This window comes from Glycine soja, chromosome 12 (genome assembly GCF_004193775.1).
Source record: "Glycine soja cultivar W05 chromosome 12, ASM419377v2, whole genome shotgun sequence".
Taxonomy (NCBI): domain Eukaryota; kingdom Viridiplantae; phylum Streptophyta; class Magnoliopsida; order Fabales; family Fabaceae; genus Glycine; species Glycine soja.
Genome location: NC_041013.1, coordinates 6,695,882 through 6,712,390, shown reverse-complemented (window position 1 = coordinate 6,712,390; position 16,509 = coordinate 6,695,882). Strand labels below are relative to the sequence as shown.

The 16,509-nt window shown below is 29.9% G+C and overlaps 1 protein-coding gene across 1 annotated transcript; it reads left to right on the top strand.

Moving 5' to 3' along the window:
* Positions 1-6,732: 6,732 nt before the first annotated feature.
* Positions 6,733-7,363, top strand: LOC114380321 (cyclin-dependent kinases regulatory subunit 1-like). Its single transcript, XM_028339323.1, has 3 exons — positions 6,733-6,785; positions 6,897-6,957; positions 7,220-7,363. The coding sequence occupies exons 1-3, from the start codon at positions 6,733-6,735 to the stop codon at positions 7,361-7,363; spliced, it is 258 nt and encodes an 85-aa protein (XP_028195124.1).
* The last annotated feature ends 9,146 nt before the right edge of the window (positions 7,364-16,509 follow it).

Below are 16,509 nucleotides of genomic sequence, written 5' to 3'. Positions count from 1 at the left end.
CGGTGAAGAGCCTTTTGTCTTCTTTTATGAAATAGTAATTAGCATATTAGGGCTATGGTTGTCTAGAGAGGGGTTCTTTAGGCGTTGAATGTTGCACCAACACAGTTGCACCCGGATAGTTGGGCTTTTGTTAAAGGGTTTGAGGTTTTATGTGAATGTCTTGATCTATTCCTAACCATATACAAGTTTTTCATTTTTTATTTTTTTGAGTTCACAAACACCAAGAAAATAACGTGGGTGTCAATCAATAGCATCCATTGTTGGGGTTTATGAAATTTGTATACTTTGTTGTATAAAGGGTTCAAAGATAAGTTTTTTTCGTTTAAGACCAACTGAAAGAATGCCAACTATTATCACAATATCCTTTTCCATTGGTCGAGCACACCTCGAAATTATGGTGGTGTGTCGTTGGGAGAACTCTCTGAAGAAGATCAAGTGGATGTGAAAAGGCTTAAAGAAATTACCTATTTCAATACATTGTTTAAAATTGCAAAAATTTAGTGTTGGAGTATTGTTGGGTTGATTTGAAAGTTTATATAGGTGTAAACACGTTGTTTTTAACTTTGCTGAAATTTGTTTGTTTGAAGTTTTATGACTAATGAAAATTTATTGTTATGTAGAAAAGGGCTTCTAAGAAATGAGCAGCACCAAGCAAAAGAGAAATGATAAGATTGTTTGAGGACAAGGTGAAGAGGGATGCGGCTGAGACTACTACTACTAAGGTTGTTGCTGATGCGGAAAATGTCAATGTTGGTGGATTAGTTACATCGAAAAATGTTTTGGTTAAGAAGGTTAATGATGAAGCTCGCCGATCGAAGCGCCCTCACCATGACATTGGTGAAAAAGATCTCATTAGTTTGGATGAATCTCAAGAACATCCTGGTTCGGCTAGGTCTGGTCACCATTCTCCTATGGATGCAGACGTTGAGGAAAATTGGGATGTTCAAAATTTAGGGAATGCCCTAAATCAAGCTAAGTCATTTTCAACATGTATTTTCCTCACTTAAAGCATAACCGAGTACACAACTACTTGAAGGCCAATCATGAGAAGTTGTTAATTACAGGGATCATCGGTTATTTTCGAGGCATTTAGGTTGAGGCTAATAGATTGACTATTATTTTTATGGCTATCGAAGATAAAGTCAAGGAGCTACAACATTAAAGAAACAACTGGAGAAGGACAAGTCTGTTTTGTCTAAGGACTTGGAGCGGTTGAGAATCGAGTTATCGAATTTTGAAGCCAAGAAGCTAAAGTTGGAGCAAGATAAGGTTAAGCTTGATAAAGACAAAAAACTTTTTTGTCGATGAAGAGACTTGTCTAAAATTGAGATGGAAAAGCTCTACAAAGCTGAATTATGTAAATATCAGTTGGCTTTTGAATGATAATCTCTTTTAAATGTTATTTCACATTTTTCCAACCAGAGGAATTTCTGATTTTTCCTTAGGCAATGAAACAAAGAGAGGGTTTTACCTACCGACTTTGATAAGAATCTTGAAAAAAAGGTAATCCAACTTGATAATTGTTGCACTTACTCAGACTCTACATGTCTTTCATGATCAAGCATTTGTCAAGATTTGCTTCAATGCCTCGGTTTGTGAGCATGAAACTTAGGAACTTCCCGCTTAGACACTAAATGAACATTTCTTTGTGTTTAACTTCAATTGATACTTGCATAATGTATCAAAAACTTCCTAGAGATCGGTTGTGTGATGAGTGACCTCCATTGATTTCATAACCATGTCATCGATTAACATCCCAAGTTTCAAGTACTAAAAATATACCTTAAGGTTAATCCTTATTAGAACTCTTCTGTTATATTTTCTGTAAATTCTTATTGTTGTTGTTGTTATTACTATTACTACTACTATTATGTTTGGTGTTATTATTATACAATTATGTTAGTGTTGTAGTCATTATATTTGGTGATAGAGAAGTGTTATACTAAGTTCTTATATAAGAATTCTTGAAAAATTGTCTAGTTATTGTTAGTTTTATGATGGAAACTCTAGAAAGATCATGTTGTACCTTGAGTTATACTTATTCATTTGAGGTGTGGTTTGCACCGTTGGAAAGCTTGACAAAAAAGCTACAATTCATTCCTATACTTAGAAACCAAAACCAGCTTCTATATTAGAGAAAATTGACCACAAAGTAAGTCACTTGATCATGAAAAATACTTCAAGTCCACATTGAGCAAAATAACCTCACAAGCCCCTTTCCACCCTATATATAGAGGACACCACCAAGCCTTATGAGCACTACAGAATAAAGTGGGCTTAGCGTTAAGTGTAGAGCCCCTCATAGTTGATATTTTTTTTATCTTTCCTTTAGATTTTCCAAACATGGGGTATATAGTCAATGTGGGGTCATGTTTTAAATTGCACCCATGTTTTAGCCTTGGTTAAGACTTGTGGGGATCATGGTGGAGATGCCACCAAGTTCGTGCAGGTTAGTCGATGTTTGTCTTTATGCTTTCTTGGTGAGTGTTTTACCTTATCCTTCTTAAGTTATTGATTTCTTTATTGTTGGTGTAAGTAATTTGTCTTTTCTTAATAATTAGATATTTTATCTTAAATTAGGAGAATGAAATGGAAACCAAGATATGTGAATAGAGTAACCAAAAACGTGAATTTAATGTGAAAAGGTCATGAATCTAACGAGATTAGGCTTAGATGTCTTCATAAGAAATGTATAACTAGATGTTAGCCAACAAATGAATTTGGTTTCATTGGATTTGGACTTTTGGAACTCTATATATGGAACAATTAGTGAGCAAAGGTAAATTTTTTAGGATTATGCAATTAGTTCATTTTCTTCTTAATTTTAGGCATAGCAGATGATTGAACTAACTTTCGAGGTAAACATAGAAGTTGTAAATAATTGTCCTATCTTTAAAACAAGATAAAATTCAACTTTATAGGATTAATTTAACTATAGATATAGTGGTTACACCTTAGAGAAGTCATAGACACGCAACGAAAATTGATAAAAGTAATACTTAAAACTTAAAGGATGTTATACCAATCATAACCCAAAGTAGGTAGATGCTACAATTGATGTGTGACAGAGTTAAGATGTACATGACTTGATTGAATGATGATATTGGATACAAGTATTGATGCTATAACTTGAATGGTGATTTATGAGTGTTGTGGAATCATTGAATGTTTTGTTTTATCTCTAAAGTGTGAATTATAATGTATGATATTTGTGTGTACATGGTGAATCAAGTGATTTCATGATAATATTTTGAAAAGATGTATATGTGGCTCGAGTTCATGTGGAGCAGGGACCACCATGATATGATGAGTTATGGTTAGATGCTATTGAGATGGGTGACCTGGTCTATGTGGGACAAGAATGGATTTGAATGGTATTTTGACTGAGTTGCCTAGCCTGTGTGGGGCAAAAATGGGCTCACTATGTTTAATGAGAGGTTAAATGGAACCATTTGTGTATGAATGTTTAGGACATGCATCAAACAAGTGCATATGTTTTTAACACGAAGGATGTGGTCAAGCTTACCGGGGAAGGCACAAATGAGTTGAAATATGACTTTGTCCTTGAGGGGTATCCATTTTGGAATCTCCATATGACTCATGTTGATTCCATAGGTTGGAGTGTCCTTGCAAGATTGGGTAACCTTAATGTATCATCGACAGTCTCATCTTGGTGAGAGTGTAGTAATGGAATCATATGGGTTTGTTACTACATGTCCTCTCGAGCTTCTTTCACCAATATTTTTATGGTACCCCATGCATATGAAAAAGAGAAAAGAACATTGCATTGCATAGTGCATTATTGTGAGTTAATATAACTTAGGTGATTAATGCATAGTGCATTATTGTGAGTTAATATAACTTAGGTGATTAATGATGTGGATAACATGAATGCCTTGGGTTGTTGTTGTGTTATGAGTGAATGGTTTCATCCTTAGTTATGATATATTGTGATGTAAAAATATTGTGATGACTTGGAATGGGTGAGATGTTCCTCTTTAAGGGCATAAAGAGAGATCTATATAGTATATAGTATAGCATTATGTGAGTATAGGCTATAATGTATATTGTTTTTTAGCATAGACTAAAGCAATGTTAGTTTTGAAGAGTAAAGCCCGAGTAAGGAAAATGAAGTTACCGTAAGAGGGAGAGCTAGTGTGGAAAGAGTAAAGTTGAGTATAAGTCTGGGTAAGAGTAAATCCCAAGATATTAGTGAAGATGAACTAGTGTGGTAAGTGAGTATATTGGATAAGTTTGAAGCAAGAACTTACGATTCAATGGATGTAAACCTAACTATAAAAGTGGTAAAATTTGATAAATACCAAGTGGGGGTAAAGCCATGAGAAACAAATGAATGATGGGTTGTTTGAGTAGAAGAGTCTAATCGAATTGTAGAGCCCTTAAAAGACTCACTGAAACATTATGTTTCATCCCTTTAAGTTTCCTTCTTTTTGGAAACAGGTGGTGATGTGGATTGTGGAGCATGGAGTCTTGTTATGGAGAACATAGTCTAGTTATATTTTATGATTATATGTAATTCATTTCATATGATGTATGAAACCCTTGTTACAAGGGATCATTTTTATTTATCAATATTATAGTTATATTCTAATTTGTATATTTATTTGTTAGCTTCTGCATGATAATGTAGTACAAATGTTTTTAATTTTCATGTTCTAGAAAAATAAGCATAATTACGGCAACACCCTTAGGGTGTTACAATCGATGTAGGCCTCTACATTCCTTCCTATCAGATTGGTCGGGATTTTATCCATCAATCTTTGGTAAGTAGCACCAACGTTCTTCAAGCCAAAAAACATGACCTTGTAGTAATAATTGGGTTGTCCAAGAATGAAAGTCATTTTGTTCTCATCCATGGGATGCATTTTGATTTGGTTATATCCAGAGTAGACATCCATGAAGCTAAGTAACTAAGAACCTGAGGCTCCATCAACTAAGCAATCAATGTTTGGCAGTGGATATGAGTCCTTGGGATAGGCCTTATTCAAGTCTATGAATTTGACACACATTTTCCACTTCCCACTTGACTTTTTCACCATCACTACATTTGCTAACCAGGTTGGATATTAAATTTATCTGACATGGTCAGCATCTATCAACTTTTTTGTTTCATCAACAATTGCTTTCATCTTCTCCTCATGAAATTTTCTTCTTTTTTGGATGATTGGCTTTGTTGAGGGATCTAAAGTCAATATGTGATAGAGGAAATTTGGGTCTATGCTTGGCATGTCTATTGAGTTGTAGGCAAAAGCTCCAATATTACATCTTAGAACATCAACAAGTGCGGTTTCAAAGATAAGATCCAACGTTGATCCTATCTTTACTTTCCTCCCTTTGGCTATCTCAATCTCCTTCAATTCTTCAATGGGGCTCAGACAACAATCAATAAAGTCACTGTGAGGATCATTTGGCTCTAAGACTTGTATTGTTGTCGCATTGAAATGAGCCAACACATCTTTAAGGGATTCAATTTCTTACTGACGAATGTCAAATAAATTAGTTGTTGTTAGTGGTTTCTCTTTATTAGTTGCAAACTAGGTAGTAAATAGACATGACAACTCATCAAAATGAGCAATAGACCCATCAATTATTCCACTGAACCAATCCAACATGATACTTGTTAGTGTTCCCACAAAAAAACTTACAGTGGTGGGCATTATTACCACCACTCATTATCATATGAGCACAATACTTCTTCAAATGTTGAGTAGGATTTGTGGTCCTATCAAATTGTGGAATCTTTGGGTCCAAGAAATCAAGTGGACTTGCTTCATTCACCACTGCCTTGGCAAAGGGTTTGAAATCCCTCGACAACTCAATCATTGCTTCTCTTTTCAATCGCCTCAGATTCACCGCTTGGTTCTACATCGTTGTTTCGACAGTGTTTGTCCACCTCCTTATTTCATCATTTTGCTATCCTCCTAGCCTCTTCATTTTGGAGACGTAGGTAGTCTTGACCTCTTAATGCCTCGTTTTTTATCATTCAGACACCTCAAATTGTCTCATAATCTCTGCCATTTTTGCCATCAGATATTCCAACATCGACGACACAATAGGTGTCTTTGACGTGGAACCGTCATTCATCTCCTCACTCATTCCATCAAAGAACACAAAGCTTAACAAGACGATGGGGAAAGTTTCAGTATAGCCCCACGGTGAGGGCCAAAATATTCATGTAACTAAGTCTCACATAAGATTTATGGGACCTAGCCCAAGAGCATTCAACTGATACCAAATGTAATCTACCTTCTCAGCTCTAACTAAGGGGTTTTTATTGACAAGGTCGATCCCTCTAATCAACGATCACTACTTTTTCCCTTTATTACCTATTGATTAGATGTTAAAGGTGTCTCATAACAATGTCTTCTTTATGATCATTACGACTTCATGGGTTATAATTGTGGTATAACGATAACAATCATGAACATGCTTGGATACTGACTCAAAACAAACATCTAGAGTAAATCGTAGGTCAATCAATAAACAATCATTAAGGACCTTGAAATCATCTCGGTCAACGTACAACAAGAAAAGATACACAATTTTTCAGCCTAAAGTGTATAAACATGAAGAAACTTGAGACTATTATGATTGACGCACGACCAAGAAGGATACAGATAGCATTTCCAATTATTTGATTGTTAATTAACTTTGAAAATGTTTATTTTGCCTTTTAGCATATTGAATCGAGCAAAGTCACAATTTTTTAGGATGGGTGAGATCTCGTACTCCGATAAGTACTACGACGATACTTATGAATATCGGTAGGTATACGCACAATTCCATTTCCTTCATTTTCTTTGTGATTAACTTAGTTTTTTGCTGGTAAAGAAAAAACAGTTTTATGGATTTTTTTATATTAATTTGTTGTTCAGACACGTGGTTCTGCCTCCTGAAGTTGCCAAACTGCTTCCTAAGAATCGACTTCTCTCCGAAGTAAGTACTTATTTTTGTAAAATATATTTTGAAATTTTAAAATATTGGTCTAATTTATATAAAAAAATAATATAGTTTTAGTTCCTATATTTTACTAAAAGTAATGTGATTTTATTCCTTCATTAAAGACTAAAGACAATTTTGTCTTGATAAATATAAAAACTAAATTGATATAGTAAAAAGTAGCATCGGTATCCTTTGAATTATGCAAGTTTAATGGCTGCTCTAAGTATTCGGTTTTGGTTTTAACTTTAACTTACAGAATGAGTGTCGAGCAATTGGGGTTCAACAGAGCCGTGGTTGGGTTCATTATGCAATTCATCGACCTGAGCCACAAATAATGCTTTTCAGGAGGCCTTTGAATTGTCAGGAGCAGCAGCAGGAAAACCAGGCCCAAATTATTTGACGATTTTCATAACAGCAGCAAGATATTTGAAAATTATTTCAAAATTGTAACTTCATTTTTTTTACGGCAAATTAAAAGAGTGAGATTGTTTAAAATTATTTCTTGAAAAAAAAAATACTTGTTTTAATAAAATAAATAGCTTTATGTTTTCTTAGTAAAACACGAATAAATTTACTAATTTAAATATTTAATTTAATTAAATATTTAATTAAAGATTTTTTATTATAAAATAAATTATTTGAATTTCATTTTAATAAAAATTCAATTTTGTAATATTTAGTTATGAATTACGATTTAAAAATTTATGTTAAAATTAACATTAACGATGAGATCTATTATTATTTTTTGCATGTCTTTGAAAATTTAGAATAGGTAAAAATCCTCCTAATCTATGGCCTATCGTACGATGTGTTTATCTGAATTACTTATGCTTGACAAAAAACATTTTTTGTTTATTTTGAAAAATAAATTCTATTTGTTTATTAATTTTTTAAAAAAATGCTTATTTTTAAATTTATTTTTTGAAAATTTTAAACAAATCAAGCCAAAGGCTTCTATATCATAGAATAAACTTTTTTTATACCCACAAACGGAGTATCTTGACTAATCTTTGCTACAAAATCTAATTCATTATTATAGGATTTTTTTTTTTAAATCATATTTTTTTCATCCACAAAGATTGAACTTGAGACCTTATTTAAGAGTATTAAATAAACTTGTTGGTAGAATAAACTTTAATTTTAATTATTGAAAAACATTTTTGTATCAATTTATTATCTCAAGACATAAATTTTACCAATTTATTCCTTCTAAACTTTTTTTATCCCTCCTTTTTGAGATGTGTAACATGTTAATATGTTAATTTGTATGATTAAAATGATAAATCACATTGAGTTAATTAAGTCCAAATGATCTCATATGACCCGAATTTATTTTAAAGATATGCAAATATTCTAAATAGTAATACATAAATTTGACAAAATATTATGTTTTTATCTCAATTGATTGAGTTAAATGTATCATCTTTTTAATGGTATAAAAAAACCTTTTAAAGTTAACAATGTACACAAAAATAAAAACCATAGACTTCACAAGTTAAAAACTAATTTGATAATTGATATTTTTTACACTATATTCAATCATGAATTGTCTTATGTGATAATTAAGAGTTTAATTTTTATATATTATTGGTAGAATATTTTACACAATCAATCCACCAAAAATATTATTTTAAGATAATTATTGTATTGTAAATATTTTTTTATAATAAAATTTTTATCAATAAGAAAAAGTAGAGCACAAGATGTGCCCTGCTCATCTAAACAAAACACAGATAACAGCTTTTTTGTTATGACAAACTTGCCGTTTATATTGGTTTGTGATAGAATGGCATTTGTAGAGTAATTTTTTTTACACAATCAATGCTTTAATTATATTTAAGGGACCAACTAACTAAATTATATATTTTTTCCAACCACCAAAATAAAGTTTTGCTCTTTAACTTTATGACTTGGGAATGGGATAGGAGGGAAACTACTGAGGAAAAAAAAAGAAAAAAGAAAAAGTGGTGGAGTCTTACAAAGATGAACCCCGACTATAGACCTCACTCACTAAAGATATTCTTTTCTAATAAAACAAAGCCCTCGTTTATGACCAAAAAGTCGAAAGCAAAACCGAGCAATAGGATTACAGAAGAATCCATGGATATTGGCAAAATAAAAAATATAAAGTGTTCATGGATGAATGATGTGTTTCTAGCGCCTAACTAGGTGCCGTGGTTGATGATTCAAATTCAAATGAACCAGAACACAACCTTGAGAGACGTGTACAAGGGAAAGGGATAAAGATGTATCAAAGAGAGATTTCTGGTGACTTCTATAGAATCATTGATGTTGATATTATTTTATGCAAAATATTTTCCCATTAGAAATAATTCATTAACATAACAAAGAAAATGATCTTACTTAAATATTTTAACATTCCTCAACAAGTAAGTGATCTTACTTAAATATTGTGGGTGTTCTAATTAAATTCATATGAATTATGTTACTGGGAATTTTCTTACATTATCATCCAGTTTTTAAGAAATTCAAATAAAACTATATAATGTTATTATATTTTAGATCTATCTTATAAAATCTTTAAGTTATTTAATTTTGTTTCTTTTGAGTCTCCAATCCAATCTATCACTGTACAATATACATACTACTCAAACCCCTAACCATTAGACCAATCCTAGTAGGTTGTGTCAAAATCAAAAAAATGATAATAAGTATTGTTATTACACTAGCTCTAGTTAGGAAAAAAAAAGTATTTTGTTATGTTAAAAAATGATAATTATTGAATATTTATTTTTAAATGATTAAAACACCTAATATTTTTTTGGTTAAAAAATACTACATCTTTTAAAGAAAATAGTTAGCAAAACTCACGTACATATTAGTAAATATGAACATGTATGTATTTGCATTTATTTTTAGCCAGTAGATTCATAAATCTTTTATTAAGCATTCCAATTATAGGGAGACAAATGTGTTATACTTAGTTTCCCCATAATAGGAGTTTGAGATTTACAATTTGATTATTGATGCAAGAGGTTGGGGGGATCCGGAACCATAACCACGTATCTTGCAAGGAAAGTTCAGCATAAGTTGATGGAGAAAGTTGGGTATCTCTGGTACACAAGCTACAGGCACTTTACTCAAGCAACCATTTCATGCATCAATGGATTTCTCTGAACACTTTCGGTCAATTTATTGGATAAGAAGTGGGGGAAAAATTAGCTAGCACTAGCTTGATATATAGATTCCGTTCTTTCATGGGTTTCAAATATAACACCTAAACTAAACTGTTCATATTAATTGCGTTGTCATAGGTATGATTGAGAAGTCTAAACAACACGGTAGTTGTGGACTTTAGTATGAATATATGACATAAAAAAAGAAAAAAAGAAGGAAAGAGATACAACATATACTAAACAGATAATACGATAGAAAAAGAGAGAGAGAGAGAGAGAGAGAAATAAAAAAATGAATGTGAAAATTTCTATATATAAAAGCCAATTTTAAATTTTTCCATTTTTTTTATTTTAAACTTTACAATAGAGTAAACCATAAGACTGTTACTTGCTGAAGTTGTAATATTTTCACCAAGCAGCCCAAATGATGTTAGTCGGAAATGCACGTTTAATTCCGATTTTGAAGCTTTTATTTCGATTGACACTTGACTAATCCTCTCCTTTCACCCTTTTCACAATGGATTAACATTGAAATGCTCAAACGAGCTTATAAACACAGTTTAAAGAATCAATTTTTAATTAGTCAACCCATTTGATTATTCAACCGAAATCAACCCAATTAAAATTAAATTGGTTTGATTTAAAAAAAAAAAAAAAACTCAATCTAACTCAATCCAATTATATTCTACTAAGTGAAATCTCAAAATAGATTAAACACAACTCAGTTACACCCCTGACTAAAATGCATGCGATTATAAAAGAGTAACTCGATTGTTTATTTAAATTTTTAACCTCCTCAAAAAATCTATTGGTACTCATATGGGTTGTTTCCTCCCACCAAATAATTTTTTCATACACATTAGTCAGGATTTGAATCCTTCATCACATGTTTTAAGAAGTTTAAGTTCCAGCCTCTTGAACTAACCATTATTAGTAGGAAATTGTATAATGTGAGGATAAGAGAGATAAATTAATATTCATCATTAAATTTTATCTTAAATATTTAAGATTAAAATATTGAAAATGTATAATTTTTAAATAATTATATGATTTTAAATATTTTTTTTATTCTAATTATTCATATATAATTGTATAGTTAAGTTTATATTTCTTTCATTTTTTATAAAAAAAAACTTCTAAAGAATTTTTGTTCGACAAAATTTTTATTTATTAAAAAAAGCAAGAAGATAACTTTCTCCAATCAGATGTGAAAGTTTAGGCACATGAAAACAATCGTATGGCTAAAACATAAAAATCAATGGAGATATAGGATGAGATAGATGGTTAAGGAAAAAGAAAAGAACAAAAAAGTTATAGATTTGATCATTTTTACTAACAAAACTAACATTGTAATATTTTTTTAAAATATATTTATAAAAATATATTAGTTTTTATTAAATATTTTGTTATTAGATTTTTTTAATAATAATAATATAAAATTAGGTTGGATTAAATATTTTTGGGTCTTTAATCTTGGGAAATCTAATTCAACTCTAAAAGCTTACAAGTTTCTTACATAACCTCTTTTTGTTATTGTGTCATTAGATTCGCAAACAATAAAAGGAGAGAAAACATAGAAGATTATCATTTCTATTGCTTTTCTTAGATGAACACATACTTGAGGTAAGGGAGAGTGTGTTCTCTCTTTCTCTTCTATTGTATAAGTCACAATGAGTCATAGCTAAATTATATGATCATAGGTTTATATTTAGATTCAATTGGATAGATTACAAATACCCCAAATCATGTTTATTAACTTTGTATTATGATTTAGTTACATAAGTGCTTAATTGTGATTTGTGTTTTTCTCCTTTTGTGATTATTATGGATTTTGATTAATTATATCTGATTATTTATGTATATTGGATACAATTTTCAAATGATTGACTTATTTTATCTATGTTTAATTTGTTTGTGGTGATATTGTTATTATCGATGAGTTTTCTACGATTCTCATGACAGGAAAGGCTTCCCTTATGCATAGGTTGAATTTGCTATGTTGAAATTGAATCCTTTCTTGTATACGTGTATAACAATAACAATTGTTGTGAGTAAAGTTTAATTATTACCAAAAGATGTTGCAAGTGCCCATATATTTGTTTTGAAGCATAAAAAAATGGCGTGATGGCAAAATATATATATATATATATATATATATATATATATATATATATATATATATATATATATATATATATATACTAAGTCACAAATCACGTTTTCGAGGTATATATTAAGGCTTTAATTTGAAATAGGTACACAAGGTTTAGTGGGGGTGCACACTAGTATTAACAAATTATTCATATATATATATATATATATATATATATATATATATATATTGTGTTTGTGTTTTGTTTAAGTTTACACACGTAAGATATATTACATAATGTTATTATTTTGAATTAGTTAAGAATAGTAGTCTAAGTTACTATATTTAGTCTTTTGTTATTAGTTTTTGTTTTACTATTAGCTCTATTAGTATATATGTATACGGTGTACTGTTCATATTATTGATTGTTATTATGATATTATTCTTAGTGGTGTTGAGGAGAGATGCTGAAAATGATTATTGTGTCAAAGTTTATGCACGTGTTAGTTATACATTTATGTATGTACAAACGATTTTTGACATGAGATTGTTGAGATTGTTTATTAAGAGTGTAATTATGAGAATTGGAATTATAAAATTGACTTATCATAATATGTGATATCTTATGTATTTAATTGACTTCTCATATCATGTGATATCTTGTGTACTAGATGTAAATACAATGTGTCATGACATGTGTATTTATTGTGCAAATATTAGGAGAATCTAATCTTTGTGGGATAAGAATCTTTTAAGGGATTTTGAAAATAAATCATGAACATATTGTCTAGAAATCATTCATCATATGGTGCATGTGTTTTGAAGTAAAGGAGGTTTATGAACCTAACTAGAGAGGTCATGAATGAATTGACCTATAACTCTGACCTTAAGGGTGCAACGATTTGAAATTTCTTTTAAGTTCATGTTGATCACATGTGTGAAGCATCTTTACAAGGTTGAAACATCATGCATGTGTGTCTATGTGTGTATGGGACATTTGAAGTTGATGTGTGTTTTTGTGATACAATTCCTATAATGCATCTTATATCTTTATGCCTTCTTTGAGTTTTATGTATATTGTGAGATGCATCTCATTTCTCATTTGTTTGTGTTTAAACTCAATGTCACCTTTGCAGGAGAAACTCTATGAGGTCATGATGATGATGATATTGGAGGAGAGGCTTAGACCTATGTTTATTATCTTTTGTTTTTAGTTTTATTTTGGGATTATAAAGTTCTAAAAGGTTGTGACATTGAAAATTAGTTTTTATTGTTTTACGTCTATGATTTTGAAACTAAATTAACGATTTTATTTCTTAAAGTTGATTATGTTTTAAGGACTTGTAAGACTAAATGTGGGCCAATATATTTTATTGACAATTAGAGTATTTATTTGAGTTTGAATTATTTGAGTTATATATGTGATGTCCTTTATCGCAAGATTATGAAAATTTTAGATTTATTACTTTATTCTGTAATAAATATTATTATTATTTTTATTTAATTATTAACTAAGCAAGTGAATGTGTTCACACTAACGATTAACATTTGTGATAAAAAATGATAAATATCCAATTTGGTTTTTAAGTTTGTTGAGCGTTGAAAGTTACGTCATAAAAAATTAAAATTTTATCCTTAAATTTATAAAAAGTCTAACAAATTCATCATGTCATCAATTTTTTTAATTAACCCAAATGAACGTGCTTATGTGATGCTGACTTAAAGGGACTAAATTGTCAACGAGTAAGTTCTGTTTTTTACTATTTTTTTTTTCTCCTTCTCTCCCTCTGATTCCTCCTCTATCTCTTTCTCCACAAACTTCCAGTTTCCTCCAATGGATTTCACTAATTCGAACAAAACTTTGTTGTTTCTCAAAGCCTCGAGCTTCCCCAAGAGCCACCAAAACTTCATGACTACAATTGAAACCTTGTCGTTGTGGAATGAAAAAAGTTTCAGCACCGTCTTGGTCTCCAATGGTGAATTCTCCTCTTCCACGTCCTCTTTTAGCTTGAAAATCTCCGCCATAAAGCACCTCTTTGGTGCCTTCAATTTTGACCTCTGCATTTATTGTTGTTCTCTCACCGTACATGCAAGACAACCGTCGATGTGTGCGTTCACTACTGTCAACGTCGTGGCTTTGGAATCACAACGCACCGAACAAACCAATTTCACATTCTCCTCTTCCTTCTTCGTTTGAATCCACAACACATCTGCTGCGCCAATTCCACCTTTGAGGATTGCAACTGCAAACTGAACTTAGGTAATTATGTTTGAAAATTCAAGAATACAATTTTTATTTATTTTTTATTTTTTAAGAGTCATCACCTTAGAAATTTAAGGAGTAAATTGGATATTTATCTTACATAAAAATCAATATGTGAAAGTCAAACGTTTTATTTAATTTTTTATTTTATTTTTTTGAGAAAAAAAAAAGTGCCATATGACTAACTTTGCAGTGATGATATAAAGCTTGTTGTACAGGTACTTCATACCTGTCCAGTGATTATTGTCCAGTTCGCTGACTCTTGTTAATGACAACTCACCAATTTAATTTCACGGAATCGCTGTATTTAAGCCATCTAAAAGCACAATTAAAATTTAACTTTTATATAATCTTATAATAAACATTTGTATGTTATCAAAAATTAAAATTATTATATATATATGACAAATTATTATAAATATATCTTGTAGAATAATTATTACAAAATTAATAATCTCACCACAATTTATATATTAAATTATTCTGTAAATTCTTGAATTATTTGAAAATTTTTAAGTAAATCTCTAAACTAAAATATTTTTAATCGTGTCCCTAAACTAAAAAAAAGTAGGGCCTGCAGTTGTTTATGGCAACTTAAAATAATTAGAAAATGATAATTTAGGACAATTTTAAAATTTAAGGAACTCGATCAAACAAATTTACATTACCAAGAACCCAATTAAAAATTTAGTTTGAGGGCCTATTTGTAAATTTCCAAATAATTTAACCATTTTATAATTAAATAATAGAATAAAATATTTTGCATTCTAATTAGTTTTTTATAATATTATTTCTATCTCATCTTATTATATTCCTTATTTTATTTTACATATAAGTTCAAAAAAATTATTTTACCTATTTTCTCTTTTTAATTACAACATAGTACAAATCTTTATAATAAATAATATTGGAAATCAACATGTCGTTAATATGAATGGTATGGTTGTACTTTCAGAAATACCTCAAATAAAATCTCAAATTTAAATTTTATAATTAAAAAAAATTCACTAGATCTAACCCATTAGAATTTCCATTAGAAATTAGTCGTCAAAAAAAAAAAAAAGCAGCTGCATTATTTATAATATCCGTTGTGAAATCAATTGAGGGGCGGATTGCACATCAATCGGTACTTTAGTTGTAAAGAATTCAAATAATCTTTTTTTCCTTTAAAGGATAAGAATTCAAATAATCATTGTAACGGAATCCATTCAAATCTTTATAACATGTATATATCCGAAAAGCATTGTCCTATCTAGACAGATAAGATAATATAGATTATTGATTACTTATTTGTTTACAGTTAGTTTATTCACTTTATTGTAATATTTATCCATTCTTTTAATTAATTTACCTATTTAAAATTGGTATCATTAAATTAACTAAACTTTATATCTCGTCTAAAACAAAACCTCCTTGAAGTTAGCTTGGAGTTATTCACCTGAAAATGTAGACTTTATTGATATGAGAAAAAAAATAAAGGTGCTAATAAAGTGGACAATTATTATTATACCGATCAACTGTTGTTTAATTTAACTTGTGAACTCTCTTAAAAAAAATTAACTTGTGAACTATATATATCTTTCACTAATTTCATTTCTTGATGTAATTAAATATAAATTTATCATCATTATAATTCACAAAAAAATATAACTTTTTAGGCCAAAAAAATATATAACTTGAACATTCAATTAATTGACACAATAAATCTAAATATGTAATAATTTATTTATTCACACATTAAATTTTTTACTTTTTATTACCAAATCAACTTAAAATAATATACATTAATTATATCATCATCTTACGTTTCAAAAACCCGAGGTCGCAAAGTTAGTTGATCAAGAGCAACTGTTTAAACTTTTAGCACTAACTTTGAAAAGAGAAATTATTTCCGAGATAAATAATTGTGGCATAGCAATTGTAAAGCAATTGTACTTTTGAACAAGTTAAAACCCAATTATTTTAATCAGTGCATGAAAGACATTAAGACAAGTGTCAAAGCATAAGTAAAAGCATTTTACCTGGAGATTTGCGTCAACTTGGAAAATTAAGAT